Source organism: Canis lupus, chromosome 29 (assembly GCF_011100685.1).
Source record: "Canis lupus familiaris isolate Mischka breed German Shepherd chromosome 29, alternate assembly UU_Cfam_GSD_1.0, whole genome shotgun sequence".
NCBI classification, from domain to species: domain Eukaryota; kingdom Metazoa; phylum Chordata; class Mammalia; order Carnivora; family Canidae; genus Canis; species Canis lupus.
Window position 1 is genome coordinate 25,134,910 of NC_049250.1, and position 21,039 is coordinate 25,155,948.

Here is a 21,039-nt window from a genome sequence, read left to right on the forward strand (position 1 = left end):
GAGGTAAGATCTATAAAGCTCCCCTTTTAGCCCAAACATTTGAGGTAACTTCCTCAAAAGGAGACCCTGGTGTCCATGGAAGTGAACAAGGCAGTCAGGAAGTCAGGACTCCCAGTGTTGTACTGGTGTGCATTACTATGTGTGTCTTTTCTAAATACTCTTTCTTTGCATAAATGCATTCTCATGGTCAGTCTTAGCACCACTGTGTATTCCAATACCCTTCATTTCTTTTCCTTTTGTACATTTGCACATACCCAGCCAATTTCTATGTTCTAGGGCAACCTAGTTGCCCATTTTCATCATGCCTATTTCCAGGCCACCTCGTGTTGTTGGAGAAAATGGAATAGCCGTGCTGATTGCTTTCATTACATTGTCATGATGTCCAACCTCAGCTGGGCCTTCACAAACACTGGCAATCCCTTTGCTCCTCTCTCGACAGCTATTTCCCATTTCCCACAGCATCTGTTCCAAATCTGTATAGTTTTCCTCAAGTCTACTTTAATTAAAAACAATCTTAACATGGCTTAGCAGCCTCTCCAAAATCTGGCTCCTTCCCACCTCCCTGGTCTCCCCAAGGGCTATGTTCCCTCTTGCTTTTCTAGGCTCTAGCCACACTGATACTTATAATCCCCTTGTCTTGTCCTTTTCAGATACTCTGCTCTCTGTGTTTGGAAAGACTTTCTCTGGCTTCTTTGTTTAACCAAGTGCCCATCCTTCTAGGTTACCTCACCTGATGAGCCTTTCCTGACCTCCTAGATTAGCTTCAATCCCACCAAAACATTTTTAAAACTCTGTACACTTTTAATGATTTGTCTGAAGCCAGCCCTCTCTTTAGGCAGCTGTGTGAAGATCCTGGCGAGTGAGCATTTCTCAAGGGCCAGACATTGTGCCATGTGTTTGGGAGATGTAAGTTAAATAATGCTCAATACCTATTGAATTTTTAACTAGAGACTTAAGAATTTGTATTAATAATCATATGTACTTATGTCTACCCAAAGACCTACAGAAAGACCTGTAATACCTTGGTTATATACATAGAGTCTGAAAAGGTAACAGAAAAAGGCATGCAGGGATCCCTGGGTGGCGCAGCAGTTTAGCGCATGCCTTTGGCCCAGGGCGCGATCCTGGAGACCCGGGATCGAATCCCACATCAGGCTCCCGGTGCATGGAGTCTGCTTCTCTCTCTGCCTATGTCTCTGCCTCTCTCTCTCTCTCTCTCTCTCTCTCTGTGTGACTATCATAAATAAATAAAAAATTAAAAAAAGAAAGAAAGAAAGAAAAGGCATGCAAAGTCTGAAGTTTTTGTGTTGACAATAAGTTGGGGCTGAGGAGTTTCTCAGACTAGATACAAGACCCGTGAAGGTAGAGAGCAGATGGGTGTCTATGGAAATATCGTGCTCCTGGTCTTGACCCTGAAGTTATCGAGATGTTTTGTAGGACGTCTGTAAGATGGTGTTCTTTGTTCAGAGATAGGCCAAGAAGAAAGAAATCAAAATGCCAAAAAGCTGTCCCAGCCCTAGGGGTGAGGGCATTGAGAATTCAGATGTGTTTTCTAAGAATGAACTAGACAACTAGGCAAGTGAGGACTATAGAAACTGGGATGTTGTTATTCTGATTGCATTCTCTAAGCTTATTTCCATTGTCATCCTTTCCTATTTGACATCCCTTCCTCTACCTGAGGTCACGCATCCAGTGTGCTGGGAACTAAAAGTTGCCAAGTTTGGGGAAGCAGAAGGTGAGTAAAAAGCAAAATGAAAAAAGTATGACAGCAGCAGCTGTCATAGATACAGCAGGTCAACCCTAGGCTCAGGCCAAATTTGAAGAGATCTGGCTCATTCATTACTCATGTATTCACTCAAAAGAGGGCAAACAGGAAAGAGGCACAACTTTGAAAGTACTGAGGGGCAATGATGAAGATGGTGAACCATGTCATTTAAGGAATTTCATCCCCTATCAAGACAGGAAAAACCTGAATAATTTTTAGCTACACAAAAACGTGACTATTTAGGACACATCTTCTCCCTTTACCCTAGACCTTCCAGAGTCACTTCTCCTTGTCAGCAGTCCCAGTGGAAAAGTCTCAGTGGCTCCAAGGTCTGGCCACCAAGATGCTGGGGATCACTGCTCAATAGTATAGTTCAAAACACGCAGGGTTAGAATTCAAACAAAGCAGCTAGTATCCTCGAAACTTCCTTGTTCACAAGGAGCAATAGATTGATCTAGTGATGACTGACATCACATGTATTTCTAGAGATGGACAAAACACTGAGCATAGAACAGGACCCTGGCTGACAGTATTCAACAAAAAAATTTAAAGTACCTTGGTCTGGCTTGGGTATTCTAAGGGTATACTATTTAGGACTATTTTGGTTTCAATACACAGAAGCCAAAACATTAAACTGACTTAAGCTGATAAAAATGTGGAGGCCCTTTATTGTTTCATAGAACTGTAAAATCTAGAGGAAGACTGCTGAGTGCATAAGAACTGACCATTGACATGACCGGATGTAGAGGCTCAGATAATGTCACCAGGATCTGGTCCATTTCAACGTCTCTGCTCAACATTCCACAGAGAGGACACCAGTTCCTCCAGCATCACTTCTTGTTGTCAGCAATCCCAGTGGAAAGAGCTAAAGCTGTTCTCAAGTGTTACAAAAGCACTGGGCTTAACTCCCAGTGGCCTAGATTCTATCTCATGTTGAACCTGGCCAGGGCCATGAAATGTACTGAGTGGCTGAGTCCTCTATCACATCCCCACCCCTCCAGCTTACAGAGGGTCAGCCTTTCTATATAGAGGAGATGAGTGATAAGAGTGGAGAAAATATCCTAAGGAAAAATGGTATACCTTTATAAAAGAAGAAGGGAAGGATTCTGAGTAGGTAAAAAAAAAAAAAAAATCCATAAGAAAGGTGTTCTAAGGAAAGGGATCTGTGATACTGCCTGAGTCAGCAATGATAGAGGGTATGACATTTCTCTGTATTAGTGTATTAGTTAGGATGTTTTTGTTGCCATCAGTAGTAGAAGATCCAGAAACCCATCGGCTTATACAACCCAACCACCGAAGAGTGGGGCTGGCCTCACAGACTGGATCCAAGGATAAGAACAATTATCAGGACTTTGTACTCTTCATCTCTTTTTCTGATCTTGCTCATTGGTTTTATTGTCTTTTATCACTGAATTTTGTTCACCTGGTGGTAAACATGGCTCCCTGGACCCATATCCTCACAGTTTCATCAAAAAGAACATTTTATTGTCATTTCTGGCTTGAAAATTTTAGAGGAAAAAACATTTTTTTTTCCAGCTGGAATTATTTGTTTCTCTCTTGATTGATGAGGAAAGCAGAGTTTATTACCAGAGGCACAGCAGTTTGCTGGTTAAAGATGAGTCAGTGGCCTAAGTTCTCAAACTTCTTGTGCCACAAATCCATTGGCAGTCTGGAGAAGTCTAAAAACCCCATCTAAAAATAGTGCATTTACATCCATGAAATGCAACACACAGGATTGCAAAGGAAGCTAGGATATTTAAATATAGTTAATAAATGTTTTAAAAATAATTTATGATATGGTAACATATGTGCTTCATTATTAACACATTAAATAATGAGCTGTGGTAGCAGACCTAATTACTGCCTCATATAACTTTGAGATATTGATGAACATAAATGATATCTGTCACATGTGTAATGCGATATGAAAATACCTGTGATTTACTTTGGTAACATCACAGGTACAGTGAACATTTCTGTGGTTTGTTGTCTACACCCAAATTGAAACAAATTCATAAATTTTAGTCTGAGGTTAGTGAAAATAAAGCTATAATTTTTCCCACCCAAGTCGTCAATCCCTCTGAAGCCTGTGAAGGATCACTTAGTGTCTAGGGTCTGCAGGAGCTACTGCTCTAGAGGGTCGGTGAGGTAAGAGTTTGAAAGAACCTTAATTAAAAATGGATTTCAGGAGCTTCTGGATCAGGACTGTCCATCCTCACCTGGATGATTTTACACTAGGGCCTGTTGAGATTTAGTTTGGTTAAGAAATGCTATTTCATAAATATTATAGTAACTGCAACTTTGGAGATTATCTTGGGCTGTGGTGCCTTCACTGACCTAGATATTTCCTATAGCTCTCACCTGATGAGTGAAATAATTTATGCCGTCATCCTATTGAGAAGAGGCTGTTTCTCAAACTTAATCCTTAATTTGAGTTGAAAAGTCCTAAGTGGGTGGCAAGACTAATGTTTAGCATTAACCCTCAATAGCAGAGCTTCACCTGTCATAAAGAACAGTTCTTGGGCAGCCCAGGTGGCTCAGCGGTTTAGCACCACCTTCTGCCCAGGGCTTGATCCTAGAGACCTGGGATCAAGTCCCACGTCGGGCTCTCTGCGTGGAGCCTGCTTGTGTCTCTGCCTCTCTCTCTCTGTTTCTCATGAATATATAAATAAAATCTTTTTTTTAAAAAAGGACAGTTCTCTGGTGGAGGATGAGGCATTCTCCTTTCAATGGGCAAACAGGAATGAGGAAACACAGACCAGACAATGAACACAATGTTAGGTTTGGATCTAGAACTGGACAAGCCTTGTTGAGAGCTAACTACAGTAAGAGTCAGAAATCTCTACTTCAAGAATCTAATGATTTTTTCTAATTTTCCTTATTTACCTTTTTTTCTTTCATAGTATTTTAAAATTATTTTAAGACACTGGCCTTCTTCAGCTGTTGCTAAAAAGAATCAAGGAAATAATCTATGATTTATTTTGGACAAATTTTTCAAAAACAGTGAGGAATGTACCACTGAAAACTGGCATTGGCAGCCATAGTAATTTATGTGGCATAAACGGTCCGGGAAATAGATTAAGGCTCCTTGATCAGCCACTCCTTGCTAATTGGCAATCTCTTCTCAGTGTTAAACCTTGGAGGTTTTGAGTGGGTTTCAATAAGAAAACATTTAGCAAAGCATTAGTCAGATTACTGTGAACTCTGCTGGGGACAGAGCCAAAAAAACAAATCCAACAAAAACTGAGGAACTATTATGAGTCAGACATTGTAGAAGTCATCTTACGCATATTATCTTATTTAATCCTCCTCCAAACCTTGTGAAATAGCTACCATTATTTCCATTTTACAGGTGAGAAAATTGAAACTCAGAGAAGGTTAGTAATTTATTGAAGATCACACAGCTGATAAGCAGCATAAGTACAAGATGTTGGGATGCCTGACCACAAATTTAATACTTATCTACTATCAATCTTTGCCAAAAAAGCACACTTGTCCACCCAATTATTTCAAGTATCCATTGGCCAGTTTCCTTGGGCCCCAGGCAATTTGCCAATAGGAAAAAAAAAAAAAAAAAAAAGCAACCAGTGTTAGAAACCTGGAAATGGACCTTATGTGACCTCAAAGCACATGTGCTTATTTTGCTTCTCACAAAGAAAGTCAAAATTCTCACAAAAAAAAAAAAAAAAAAAAAAAAAGGAACAAAAGCCTACAATTTTTACAGGTCTTTACTCGAGTTGTATTCAATTTTTTTTAAGTGATGATCCTAATCATTGGATTATAGTGAGATCAGAAAAGAGTTATCTAGTATATCTGTAAGGTCACACAGGGAACCATAATAGGAAACATATGTAAAATATCAATTTTCACAAAACAAATATTTATCAGGGTGGCAAGTAGGAGGATAGAGAATTTAAGCTTTATGTTTATTGAGCTTCAGACTGATAGAACTACTACACAGAAATGAATATAACGATATATCATGATTAGTTATGACATATTGGCACCACTTTCAAATTAATCCAAACATTTAGATCTTCAAAGTGGGTCACTAGTTTTTTGGACTATGGTGGCAATTAATAAATCAATCTTATCACACAGAGTGATTGATTAGCACTTTTTGCAAAATGTATGGCAAATGGCCATGCTAATCAAAGGAAGTAAAACTATTCATAGATCTTTTTTTTAATTTGAATTTTTTTCCAATTATAAACAGATTTTTTTCCTCTGGCTATATATAAGTGCATTTAATATTCCATGGATAGCAAAATGTTTAAGACTGACAAATATCCAGTCTGTAACCTCTATGGGAAAAGGCTTTGATTACAGTAAAATTACACAAAAATGTGTCATTAAAAGGCATTGGACAGACATAAAATCTAACCTTTTGAGCTGAAGAATACTTAATATTCTCTTCATGATCATGCAAGGGGAAATTCTTTGCTATGGAATAGCTATTTTCCTGTTAAGCAGGCTATTTCATCAATGATTTATTCCTGAGATGTAATAGGTCGTTTAAAATGGTGGTTTAAAAGTTGGGCCTTTTTGTTTAATTTTCTCACAGGCGGTTGGTAATTATCATGGTCCTGCAGTTTCTCTGGAATGCCGTGGAGGGTCAAATGCCAATGGAACCCTGCTTTATAGGGTAATTAAGACAGTCGACATGGTTATTAAATACATCATGCTAAACTAAACTGGAATGCTGTGAAATAAAATCCAAAATCATAAATAAAACTTGGGTATTCCAGCAAAGGGGTATGTGTGAAAAGGAGGAGCTTTATGCTCTCAGAATTGCAATAAATAGCTCTTGCCCACTCAGACTTACTAAAACCTGGCTACTGAAAGCCTCTGGATTTGCCTTTGACACAGTGAAACAGATCCATGCTACAACTCTACATGTCCTTGAAGGTCTAAGTCCCACCATTTCATGTTACGTAAAAACAACGTAAGAATACTTTCGATGAATCATTTTCCTGCCTTCCTTATTGCCAAGATCAAACACTGAAAAAAGTGTGATAAATTAAGTGATCCAAGGTAAGTGTGATATGACTAGCCAATGAATTTAGATAGATAATCTTTTAACATTTTTCAAGACTCTTTCCCTCTGGAAGGTCCTTCCAATGACTGCTCATCGCTGTGGATTCATGCTGCCTTTGAGAATTCATCTATAACCCACAAAAGACCACGGTGATATGATGACTACTTCAAAGAAGCCAATAACAGGCTTGTTGATGTTGATCATTCTAAACAGTGGTGATAGGTAAATATTGTCATCAGTAGAGATGTGTCTTCCAAATATGTGTCTGTCTTGTGGTCATAAGCTTTCAAACCCAAAAGCCGAAGGCTTCGGTAATTTAATTTCTTTCCAGAAAACATGATGAGTAAACAAAAAATGCTGGCAAAAGCCTGGACAGAATGAGAACAGAATAAAATGCAATCTTTCCAACCTATAATATGTTGCCTACGAGAGATTTTCAATTATTCTCCCCTTGCGTATTGCCTGGAAGTCTTTTTTTTCTATATGCATGTTTACAGGCAAATTCACTGGTTTACTAGGCAAAGGAAAAGAACCGCTCTTAAATAGGGAAATAAATATTTCCAATTCTAGCTGTAAAACTAGGAGCCAAAATGTGTAGTTGACAGGCACGGAGCCAGCTGACTTCAGATCACTAGCCTTTCCTTAAAACCAGTCTTCCTATTTCCACATGGAACACATTTTAAGTTAACAATGTGTAGTTTGGCAAAGGAATTGTTTTTCTTTGGCATGAAACGGTTGTCTCGTTTTTTAAAAATGTATTTTCTCTCTGCTCCTACATGCAACGTGCGTCAACATTCTTCAGAACTTTAAAAACTGTTGTTACACCAGCAAAGTTTTAGGTGATTACCTTTTTAAAATCTTTGCCCAAGTAGGAAAATACATATTTAACATATTCATATGCTCGTGCTTTGTGCCTCGTATAATTCTGGCCACTGCTTAAATATACCTTGAAATGCGTATTGAATGGCGACTCCACTATTTCGCATACTTCGGAAAAACAGGCCTCTCAAAGAAGTCATTTAAATTTCCTTTGATGAGTATTTTTACAGGATTTCTCGACAATGTACAATCTGAAAATAAATCTGGCCGTTTCCTTCTCTTCTCCCTGTCAGAGTCTTAAAATTGAGTCATTCTATCCACAATGTATTTATAGCACTAAAAACAGTAGAGTGGAATGCTACCCATTCAAACATTTGCAGGCTATTTCCCCATTCCTGGCCACCGCCACAGAAAAGTCAGAAAAGCAGAAATGCAAATTTTCAGACATTGGTTCCACATGAAGTAGGGCAGGCTGCCGCCCCAGCTACTGTTGTGAGACCAGATAGGGCCACTGCTGCCGACACATAAAGAAAGCCATTAAGGAGAAGTTGTTTATTTCTGCTTCTGCAGAAATCATAAACACCAACCCTGAGCCTGACAGCGCAAGCTGTGCTGCAGTAAATTCTAGTACTTTGCTGGCCATTCTAAGCTGCCCAGTAAAAGTTACTGTAGCTAAATCCCATATACATTTCATGAAATAATCCTACTCAGAAGATGGTATCATATTCATGCACAGCAGGGTGTGCAAATGCCTATAAATTACATGTAGAATCTGAGATATCTATTTTAAAAAATCTGTGCAAATTTAACCATGACCCTTTGCCAGACAATAGGCCTTCATATGCTTTGCAGCTTAGCAGACACCCAGGAATTTTGTTTGGAAGTGATAGCTACTGTCTATGTAATATTTAGGACCTATTCATGAAGCATCTGGCAGAAAATAAAAGGGTTTTCTCCACTAACATATGCTAAAGAAGGATGTGGTCCTGTGCCGACTCCTCCTCTTCTGATTTTTTGCAAATAGCACAACATAAGAGACGGTTGTTTCTGGCTGCCCTGCTGCCTGTCATGGCTGTCAGGCGAAATCCCATGAATTATTGCTCTTCCAGATGTAAGAGATTTTCAGGCTGCCTTAAACTGCCTGTGGTTTGTGGTGCTGGAGAGGAGAGAAACGAGATTAAACTTCATCTCATCAGTGCAATCTGAAAAGATCACACAGAGGACTAATAATCAGGGCTTTTTCATTCCAGAGCCAGACTTGAGAGCTGTGTGTTTTTGTTTCAAGGTGATGTCACATTAAGCTTGTTGGAAGACAGTGATTAAGGTCAAACAATATTTGAGGAAGATCAAAAATAAAAAAAAAAAAGTGTTCAACCCACTTCTCATGCTTCCTTATTGCATTTGCTTAAAGGGGAAGGACTGATCATTTTCACTGACGGCAGAGAACAGGACAAGGAATCCAGTCCTATAATTCAGTTGTTAGCATTTCTTAACACAAGGTTAATGTGGGAAAAATTAGGAAGGTTCTCATCAAATTATAGCTCTACTGTTCATTGTAATTTAGAGGATGCATTCATCACCATCAAAAAAAAAAATCAAGTGTCACTTTTTGTTATCTCTAAAGGTCAATTTTGAAGTCTTTTTTTTTTTTTTTTTTTGCTTTTTTTTTTGTTTTTGTTTTTGATTCTGTGAACATGTCATAAGGAGCCTGGAAATACTCATTAAAAAATCAGCAGGTGATACTAATGTTTTCTGATATGCAGAGGTTTTTTTTAAAAGATACTTTAGTTCAGTTTTCACCTCAAAAAAATGCACTCCTATAATCCCCCCCATAAGTGGTAAATATCAGCAGATTCAATAACCCCGGTTACGAACATTTAACTAAAGGTTTTTATAACTGTTTCCAGAATGACTCAGAAAATAAATCACACCCTCTCCCATTATGTACAGTTTGAGTCCTCGGGGAGAAAACTTATAACTCATTACATTTCCATTCCCTTTGATCAAACACCATATACAACACCTGGATATTATAATTTTAAATAATAGTTGTGACACAAACTAGGATAATGCTTAAAAACCTAAGAATCTTAATATGGTTACTATTAGTTCATATCATTTACAGCATGGAGAAATGGTGAGTGGTTTTGTGGCATTTTGCTAGAGCTCCATCAGCAAAATATTAATTATAGATCAAGAAAACATGTTTTTTTAAGAAACACCTGGAAATAATCGACAAATATATATGTCTTAGATCAGAACATAATTGCCCCAATTCAACCTGTATAACTTTTTTTTTTTTTTTTTAAGATGTAGCCTGTAAGTAATGGGGTAGGCTACCAGATGTAAAACCTCCCAGGCCAGCTTTTCTTTCCATTTCAGCTTAGGCACCTCACAAAGGTTCTCTAATGTGAAGGATCCCAGTGAAACAGTGATGAAAACCACAGGTACAAGTGGCTTACATGAAAGTATTTATTGCTTTTCATGCATTGCATTATAGCATAGTGGAAAAAAGTCCTTCATTGAAAATGCATTAATTATTTGACACTGGTTTGCCTCAAAGTCATTTTTACTATGGGATGCAAGAGAAAGATCACAGCTGAAAAAAAGATCATCATACTTGAGGTAGGCTCACAGAGTCTTTTCTTATGTTCTGTGTGAAGTTGTCTTGAACTGAAACCTATGCTCCTTAAGGATTAAGGGATTGAAGAGCAAAGACTGAAGCTGCTGTAATTTAAACCTACAGATTCCCCAGCACAAAGGTGCAAAATGGACTAAGCCAATCTGACTCTTTCCTTGTTCAGTAAAGAAATCATTTTCCTTTAGAAAGTTTTACACTATTAACATTCCAAAGGTGTTATCATCTTTAAAGCAAGTGGTCTTCTCTTGGCTTTTACTATGCATTGAGTGCCTGCAGATATTAAATCAGTGGACAGGATTTTAAATGACCATGTATGACATCTCTAAACAAGCCTTGCTATATGTGAGAAATATGAAGAAATTTTGAAGAACATGCATAATGATCATCAGTGGCTTGTGTTTCCTTAGTTAAATTGGTATTTCATTAAATATATTTGTGGAGTTCATGGTTGTGTATTTGCTTTTTGTTTAGTTTCTAGAAAAATGCTTATTTCCAAGTCAATAAAATGTAAAAGTATTATTCATCCTCTAATGAAAATAATTTCTGAGCAATGGAAAGCCACTTATTTGCAGGCATCTGTTTTCTTACATGTGAGTTAAGTCAAAATGAAAGCTCCAAGAGTGCTTTATTCACTCACTGATTTAATCATTCGTTCAACACTTATAGTGCTCCCACTAGGTGTCATCCAGATGGGCACTTCAGACATAGTCGTGCAAAAGTAGACATAGCTTCATGCCTAGTGTAATACAGATATATTAAATTTACAATTAGGTAGCTATTTAAACTATTAATTGTTACACCTACTGTAAAGCACATGCATAGAGAAAGGTCATGAAAATATGTAATTCACATGAATATGATCTTTGCAGCCATTTGTGGTTGTATAGCTCTGCCCTGAGGATGCAGGGATTTACCGCAAGTAAATTGAGAGATTTAGTTCTATGTTTCTAAAAACAAACAAAAAACTTCGATTATAAACAAAAGATTCGGCTGAAATTTTTGTGCGCTGGTATCAGAATTCTAGGTTTCATTTTTAGTTTCCCGTGTTAGATAGGAAAAATAGTGAATGTAAGAAGATAATATTTCCAGGATAAGCCATTTCTAAATGGTTCTTACTGATTACATCCAATCTCCCTTTGAAAAGCCATATGGAGAAAATAGATCATCTTAAAACATAAAACCAAAAATCCTTAGTCACAAAACTTGAATTTTAGCTTTTGTTTTTTTCTCACTAAAATATTCTGCTCCGATCCTTCTCAGATTTTTCAGCTCATATTTCTAACCTACTCTTTGAACACAAACATAGCATCATTTTCTCACCTTCAATTTGATGGCAGTTTGGATATTTCATATCTTGACCTTTCAATTTCTTACCCTCTGGGTTTTACTTCTTTTCTTTTTATTAATGTTTCTATTTTGCTAATATTTTTGCCATTCACATTAAGTGTCTCTATTAAAGTACTATTGAGTAATGGTTTGGTTAATCTAGTCCCTTTTGGTCAAACCCATTGTAAAAAAAAAAAAAATCTTACTGGGAAAATTTGAAGGTCTAATTGGCTTTATTCAGTGATTCATGAATCGGGCAACATCCCATCTAGCAGAAAAAAAGGTGTTGGGAGGAGTGATACAAAATGGAAGGCTTTTACAAGCAGAAGGAGGCAGGCCAAGGAAGTTTCTAGTAAAGAGAGGATTGTCTCAAGGGAGGTGGGGGTCAACCAGATGGATGGTCTCACTAGTACTGACTGGTTGATTCCAGACTGACTGGTTTAAAGATTACCTTCCTGGGAGAGGGTAGGTTCAATATTAAGTCTTAGTTTGTTGATGTGGGACTTATCACAAGCCATTCATTTGGATCTGTTGGTTCCTTTTTTTTTTTTTTTTTTTTAACACCAAGAATATAAAGTATCCAGAATGTCTAGGTACATAGATCAAAATAGGCTTACTGTCTTTCCCTTGGAACCACTCAATGCAATTCCCCTCAAGTATTTTCAAGTTCCTGGTCCCTTCTAGCTACTCTTGCCTTTGCTCTTGAACTTGGATTCTTCACTTTTCTTGAGTTCAACTTCACTCAACTTTCACATCAAATTACTCACAGGAACATTTTCAAGTATTATCCCTGTGATGCCCAAAGGACTTAGTGATTTTCAAATTTACAGAATGAAAACTATATTTAGTTTTCCAAACATGAATGATGGCTACAAAGAAAGTTGTAACCAGATAGAATTCAGTGTTTGTTTTAGAGATCACTCCTCCTGGTTAAAAAAATAACAACAAATGTGCGTAGTGTACAGCACTTCAAGATATAGAAAAATATTAAAAAGTAAATAAAAATAACTCTAATCCAACCACAGAGATTAAATCAGTGGCTTTCTCCACTTTATTTTTCCTTGTCATTTGTCATATATCCACAAGAAAAAAAAGTATGTCTTTTTCTTTTGTTAATTTTAAAATAGTTGCTGTGTAACTGCATATTACAAAGTTCTCAGTAATATGTAAATGAAGCTCAAATTAAATTAAGTGACAATAGCCATTGTCTTTTCTCTAAGGGAGAAAAATAAAGATACTTAATCATTTTATTACCTTCCATTAAAGGCTCTTCTCAAGTTAAACTTGACACCTTTCATTGTTGAAATTTTAAATTACTTGAATATTTTTATAGGAATTATTCAACTTCCTCTCTCATTAATTCTGCAAAACTGAAACATTCAACAGATTTTTTTTTCCAACTTACAATGGCCACCCAACATGCAATAGTAATCTCCTTTGATCATCGCTCATCTGTTCATGATAAAGTAGATAGTGATTATCTACTGTGCATTGTTGGGTTGCATATTGGACAAATCAAAGATGCAAAAAAACAGCAATCATGTCCTCAAAAAGCTTGTGTGTTCTTTAATTATTGCCAATGTTTATTTGAAAAGGGAATTCATTGTAATGTTAAGTAAGTGAAATTTATATAAAAAATGAAAATTTGTCACAACTTCATATCACATACCCTAATATAAAATACAGGGATTTGTGTATTATTTAATATTTTAGAAATTCTAGTCTATGTTTCTCTGTGAACATTAAATTGGCTCTATCAGCCCCAAGTTTCACTGCATGCTACTACTATACACATCTCTACTGTCTGCTACATTCAAGTTATTTTTTTCCTGTAGATTAAAATAATAAAAATATTTTACAATTTGCATCTGAAGACACAGCAAATAAAATCTAAAAGTTTGAACCTTGGAAATATCTCAATATCTAAAATTTGCATTTGATTGTGGGAGTGAGGGGTGGCATTCATATAGGCTTATGGATTTCTATCTCTAGATGCTACTTTGGTCAATGCTTCCCATTTATAACCTCAAAATCCTATCTTGAAGGTTCGTTCAGACACCCTCTCCAGGAGTAGAAGTAATTCCATTTCTATGCTCCATGTGCCTCTTGAGGCCAGATCTGCCAGTAATGCTTAATTGGGTTGGAAGATAGTGGATAGTACCAGTTTATCATACAGGCAACTGACACAAAACTTTTTCACTTATCTGAGGTTGGACTGTGTCTGGGTTCAGAGATGAAAGGTCAGTTCTTTATCCACTAAGTCCCCTAGACATTCCAAAATCCCCAGTACATTACAAATTTGAACAGTTTAAGCTCTCTTAAATAAAGAATCTCTTCTCTGGGTAAAGTATACAGTGTATATAGATACAGTGGAAAAGAAACATGTGAAAGGTCACAGCCATGACCTTTTAACATCAATAGTTTTATTTATAGCCAAGTGCTTAGTCTATAGGGCTTAATATAAAAGCAAGAAGAAAGACAAAGGTATCTGGTTAGCTTTATAATAGCTATCCGGTTATAGGAAATTTGTCTTTTTACTCTTGAGCTGAGAATAAAAATTATAAATAATTTAAGTGACAGCTATTTTAAAGAAAAGAATAACATTTCTCAATCATTTTTAATTGAACGCATTCTATTTCTCTCTTGATATGGCCTAAAATAATCTACCAGGTTTTAAAGGAATAGATTTATTTCTTCACATGTGTGATTCATTCTTAAAAGACAAAACAACAGTATTTTATTTTTATTACTACCTGCTTCCTTGTCACCTATTTGGTGTCTTGCTGCACTTAAAATTACACGTGGGAGAGTTGTAGATTACAGCAGTCAAAATCTTGTTTCATGGAATTTTAGTAGTTTAGGAAATTTAGCAAACGCAGACACAAGCATTAACTTGCTTTTTTCAAAATAGTTCCCAAACGCTCTTAAGAAATGCCTGAAGGTACATTGGGAGAAGTTCAATGATGCCCCCAAGCCCACTGTGGGAGCCAAGTGCGAAACAAGTCTAGAGAATTGGCCACAAACAGCTGAGTGACAAGTTAAGATGAACACTCAGCCTACGGAGAGCCTGGGAACAGTTTTATAAGGAAGAGAGTCTAACCTTTGTCACCCATTCTATTCCAGGAAAAGAACAGGAAGCCACTTGGAATTATGCTCTTGCTATCTCCAGAGAAGACCACCACCTTCTCCTTTCAGACTTCCTCATTGGGGAGATAATCAGAGCCTAAGAAATTGTTGTCTTCTTACCTCAAGAGATCAATGTGCCTTTCTGAGCTCCCCTAGCTGGTACTTTGCCTTTCACTGGTGTGATATTCTTTGTGCAGTTTCTTACAATGTGTTAATTTAATTCATGCTGAAGTAATAATGGAAACTGACAGATAGCCTTTTCTTTTTAACTGGAACTTCCAGAGACCACAAATTTACCCAAAGAGTTAACTAAATTGGTTAGAATTTCAAGTGCTGTATCTCTGTATAGAATTGTCAAGGATGCCCTTCCATAATACTCCAATTTCAATTGAGTGTAATACTTGGGACGTTTGCCTTCTAGTTTTATATCCTTGATTCAAATTTAGAAGCAAACTTCTGATGTGTTATAGAAATTTCTCTTAAGATTGCCAACACCAGAGACAGCACACACCTCCCCCCACCTTGCCCCAACTCAGGACTGCTGTATTTTCTAGTTAAAAGAATATCTGCTGAGTCATTAAACAAAACAAAACATCAGTAAACAGTATTGAGCATTTAATAGTGGGTAAAAGCCTGATGTATCAGGATTGATAAGATATCGAAATATCTTATAGAAGGTAGAAACTCAGATTCTGGAGCCAGACAGACCTGGATTTGAATCTCTAGTCAAAGACCCACTTGATTTATGGCTTTGGCCAGTAGCTGAACTTCCTTAAGCCTCATTTCCTTAAAATGAGGACAGTATATAATATGAGGTGTGATAATTGTGAGGCTATAATGGGTTCATTTATGTAAATTACAGGGCTGGTTTATAGTAAGCCGTCACTTAATCTTAATTATTTTTAGTATCATTGAATTAAATGTCATTTGTACAATGGAAGAGTAAGAAAATCAAGGTTATTGACATTTAGATAATTAAATGCAGCAAAATATAGAGTTGACTATTCTTTTTATATCATTTTAAATGTGTCTAATATTTCTCAGTAACTACACAGAGAGAAAACTCTAAAATACACGTGGAATGAACAACAATGATGAAATATTACTAGTGAAATTCATTTCCTTCAACTATAACCTCCTTGTGGTTTCAGGAAAGGGATTATTTTAACCTCCTTGAAGAATGGAAGGAAAAAATCCTGCCCACATGCTCTACTAAAGAAAAATTTTGTCAGATTGTATTAGAGTATCTGTTTGATGTCATAAAAGACACTGAAATGGTGCAATTATGAACTCTCATCTCTGATATCCTATCATACAAGACTTAAACCAGCCGTAGAGAATTATCATTCTCTCTTTGCTCTATGCTAAGTCCAGCTCAGAATGAGAACTGGTCCAGGTATACGTTGGTTCTTTAGTGCCACCAAGACCAAAACACCTTTATCACAAGGAATAATTCCTGACCCCAATCGCCCTCAGGTTTTCTTTGCTCCCAATGCATTCTATTTTTATTAGGCAATTTAATTATTGAATGCCTACCATGTTCCAAACCCTGCACTAGGTGCTTTTGGCAAAGATGAGCAGGTTAAGCCATAATCCCTGCCATGGATGAGTTTAAAGCCTAAATAAAGAAGAAAACAAGTAAACCAATAAATGCACCATCTTCAGTGAACTGTTATCCATTTACATGGTAGAGAATCAGATAAAATCTAGTGTTTAAAAATTTAGATTTTATGTTGTACAGGCAGATGGTGTTTACTCTCAGTGATTGGGAAGGAGATTAAAGAAGACATCTGGGGTGCTGCTGATGTTCTGTTTCTTGGTCTAGGTGTAGATTTTACAGCTGTGTTCAGTCTGTGAAAAAATCAAGTGCATAGAGTGACACACTTATGTACAGTTTTCTCTATATGCTATACACTCAATAGTCCTTTTTAAAAAATATAGACTTCTTTTTCCTTTGCACAGCCCAGACACTTAGGTACACATATTCCATAATCTCAACAAATATTTTAAAAATTGAATTATAATTATTATAATTTAAGTTTCTAAAAAATTAAATACAGAAGAGTCTTAACTGTTCTTCACAACCCTGAAAACAATCCGTATTTTGTAAATAAATTACTATGCTGAGTCTTCAGTTATGCTTCTGTTCATAATAATTTCAGTCTATTCAAAGCCTCTAAGACTATTCCCACATATTCCAGTGATATCATATTACCATAGCCATCCTAAAGAGCACCTCCCACCAGAAAAGTCAACACACCAGTTGCTCAGAAATTTCCATTTGGGTCTCTTATTTTTTGCACCTACCTACAGCTTACCTAATGATGCCTTGAGCAAACAAGTAATTGCATTCACTGTATCCTCTTGGTATTACACTGTATTAACATCCTTCATTTTTTTTTTCATGAAAATGTCATTTGTGGGTATGATTTACTTTTTAAAAATGCTCAATTTCCACTGCTGAATATAAAATGCATCCAACTCATGGAAAAAATATAGCACCAGGCAAAGCAGCCCCTTAAAATTGTTTTAAAATTAATTCCATAGATATCACATAATTTCCCCAATAAATATACTGTCAAACAACACATAGCAAATAGTGCTAAATTTACTCCTCTCTGCAGAGTTTAATCCTGTTGAATACATACCTCCTTGAATTTTCCTTAGATTTCATGCCACAGATTCATCTTATCTCTTACTCCTCCCAAGCCCACATTCTAGGCTTCTCTTTCTCTATCCTTGACGACAAATAAGATTCTCTAATATATATTAATCTCTGGAAAGCACTTGTTTATTTCCTAAGTTTCAACCGCAGAACTCATGCAAGTCTACACCTATTCTGTACATCCTTTCTGTCTATGTGAACAAGTATTGCCATGGTTTTCAGAGCATGACCTTTAGCTCTACCATCCAAACCCAAGTGACAACCAGAAACCCCAACCATTGCCAGCTCAGCATATACAAAACCCACCTGTACTCTCTTGCAAGCTGCTTCTCTCCTCCTCCACCTGTCACCCTGTCCCCAACCCACCCTCTTGGTTTTCTATATTGGTAAATGACAGCCCCTCTCCTGCAAAACCTTCCAATATCCTTCTTACTCTACCTTTGTTGGCTAATTTCCTCCACACTGTTATCTCCTACCCCATTCTTGGCAACCCCTAACCCTGTGTCCCTACAGTCAAAATATATATTGCGATGCGCTTAACGCTGTTCTTTTACTCATTCATTCATTCACTTTTTTGTGCAGCAAATATGTGCTGAGTAACTACCCTTGCTAAGCTTTGGATTCTCAGAGATAAATAAGACACATTCTTTTCTATGATGAAACTGTCTCAAGATGGAGACTATATGACATATATTCTGTAGTAGAGAGTTTAAATGCCTTTGTAGTTCATATAAATGTTCTTCCCAATCTGGGCTCTCTCTCCAAACCTCTCCTGCTTCATTTGCTGCATTTCCCTGGTGTGTGTCCTTCACTGCAGGCACCCAGAACTACATAGGGGTCTCCAATGATCCTTTCCCTTATGCTGCTGTGCCTTTGTGCCCTCTGTCTGAAATGTCCTTCTCCACCTTGGTAGTCCAGCAAACTGATTTGGGAACTATTTTCTGGCCTCCTCAGACAGTTGGCATCTGTCCTCTGTACTCAATAACATCTTGTGCAGGTTTAACATTTATCACACTATTTACTAATTATTGATTTTCACTTTTGCCTTTCCTACTAGATAGTGAGGTGCATGAGAGCGGTGATTGAATCTCCTGTGCCCTTCGGGTTGATTGAACAATAATCATATACTTGGGAATAAGAAAATTATTAAGAACACAGCCCAGGGAGTCAAACAGACATGGATATAAATCCCAGATCCACTCAGTAATAACCACATAACCTTGAGAAGTTCCTTGTGTTCCCTGAGCCTCAGTTTCCTTATCTGTTCAAGGGAATAACAATGTGGATTTTAAAGTATCTGTGAGGACTCAACAAGATCATGCAAATAAAGTGTTAGCTTTAGTGCCTGATCCATAGTAGATTCTCAATAACTTTTGATTATTTTTATTATTATGCCTGAAAAGTGGTGGTGACATATGGTACCCTTTATGTTTTACAGTTGTGCTCAGGTGGTTAAAAAAACAAACGATGGAAGGGGAAACGAAGTAATTTTTAATAATTTACTTTGTATCTATCATACTTTGGATATGTTATCTCAGTGATTTTCCCAACTATTTGGGGGAAATAAGGGATATTACTGACAATTTATATATCAAAAAACTGAGTCTCAGAAAGCAGAAGTGACTCCTCCAAGGGCATAGAGCTTCAGTTATAAGACACATTGTCTTAGTCAGCCTAGGCTGTCATAAAAAAATGCCACATCTGGATGGTTTAAAAAATTAAAAAAAACATTTCTCACAGTTCTCGAGACTAGGAAGTCCAAGGCCAAGATTTAGGGAAACTCAGGACCTGGTAAGGACCCTCTTCCTGACCTCTGGATGGCCATTTTCTTGTTATGGTCTCATATGTCAGCAGGAGAAAGAAAAATCTCTCTTCCTCTTTGTATAAGCCACTAATATCAGAGCCCCATTCTTATGATCTCATTTAACGTTGGTTACTTCCCAAAAGCCCTATCTCAAATACAGTCACATTGGATTAGGACTTCAACCTATGAATTTGGGGGGACACAATTCAGTCCATAGTACTCATGTTCTTTCCACTGAATTCACCATCATAAACACAAGATGAACCAACATGAACAGAGTTCATTAGTGTAATCCATAAAAGCAAAAGTTCTGATTCCGACTTTCCCAAAAGCTTGAAGCTTTTAGCCATTGTCTCTTTATTTTATACCCTATTACTAGAGTTTCTTGATCATCCAAAGTATAAAATAACTATTGTAAAGCCAACAGTAGATGTATGTCATGTGCTATCCATCCAAAAGAAGCATTTTTAAGAGACAAATAATTTAAGACAAAAGACATTCTGGAGCATGGGTTTGAAAATATGCAGCTGTTTGGGGCACCTGGCTGGTTCAGTTGGTAGACCGTACAACTCTTTATCTCAGGGTCATGTGTTCAAGCCCCACATTGAGCATAAAGCTTACTTTAAAAATTTTTTTATTTTTTAAAAAAGAAAATATATGGCTCTTTAGGACAGTTACTGGGGGCAGGAGTTTGGGGTTGGGGTGGGAAGGAGCTGTAGAAACTAGAGAAACAGGCTAGAATCTCTGTGGGATGATTGTGTGGGATGATTGCGAATCACCCTACACACTGGTGGTCTGGTGCTGATAGAGTAGAGAAGAATTTTGGAGAAAGAGTTGAGTCAAAAGGAGTCTACTAAGTGTACCAGAGTTATAAATACTGTGGATGTAATAGAAAAAGCAAAAAATGCCTGCCCAGGTTGGACTCCTGCGTTTCACCCAACACCTCACTGCTACTTTACCTCAGTTCTTTGAAATACAGCTCCTATGGCAAGGCTTCTAAAGTGCACTCACATTAAAATACAGAATAAGTAATATTGGATCACCCTTTGATATTGAAGGGAAAAGAAAAATTGCTAGGTTGCCCAGGTAGGTATCCTGACAGTAAGGATAATAGAAGAGAATCTCTCTAGTCTCAGAAAGCCCCACTTGAATGAGTATACTGGCAAATTAAGGAGACCTCAACAAATGGGTTGAAAGTCAAATGGCAATTGGTTCCTTTTTTTTAAGATTTTCTTTTTTTTTTCTTTTAAAGATTTTTATTCATTTACTCATGAGAGACACAGAGAGAGAGGCAGAGACATAGGCAGAGGGAGAAGCAGGTTCCCTGGGGAGGAGCCTGATGTGGGACTTGATCCCAGAACCCCAGGATCACAACCTGAACCAAAGGCAGAAGCTCAACCACTGAGTCACCCAGGTGCCCTCATTTGGTTCCTTTTTGAAAAACAAAGCATATAGCCGCCTCGTTAATTTCTTTTCTTACAATAGAAGAAGAAAAGATGGTAAGATCTGAAGCCTACCACCCTGATTTCCTCTGACTCTCTACCACTTGTTTTGGGTTTTTTTTTTTAAAGATTTTGTTTATTATTCATAAGAGACACACAGAGAGAGAGGCAGAGACATAGGAAGAGGGAGGAGAAGCAGGCTCCATGCAGAGAGCCCAATGTGGGACTCCATCCTGGGACTCCGGGATCACGCTCCAAGCCAAAGGCAGATGCTCAACCACTGAGCCACCCAGGCATCCCTCTACCATCTGCTTTTTGTAAGAGTAAGATTGTGGTCATCATTTTGCAATATACATAAATCAAACCATCATATATGCTTAAACTTACACAGTGATATATGTAAATTGTTTTCC

General features: G+C 37.2%; 1 protein-coding gene across 1 annotated transcript in view; it reads right to left on the minus strand.

The window, feature by feature from the left end:
* Positions 1-282: 282 nt before the first annotated feature.
* LOC119877729 overlaps positions 283-21,039 on the minus strand; it is a 122,082-nt gene continuing 101,325 nt past the window's right edge. The window contains exon 4 of the mRNA XM_038579857.1: positions 283-496. Coding sequence (XP_038435785.1) covers positions 283-496 — 214 coding nt within the window. The remainder of the gene's footprint in view (positions 497-21,039) is intronic.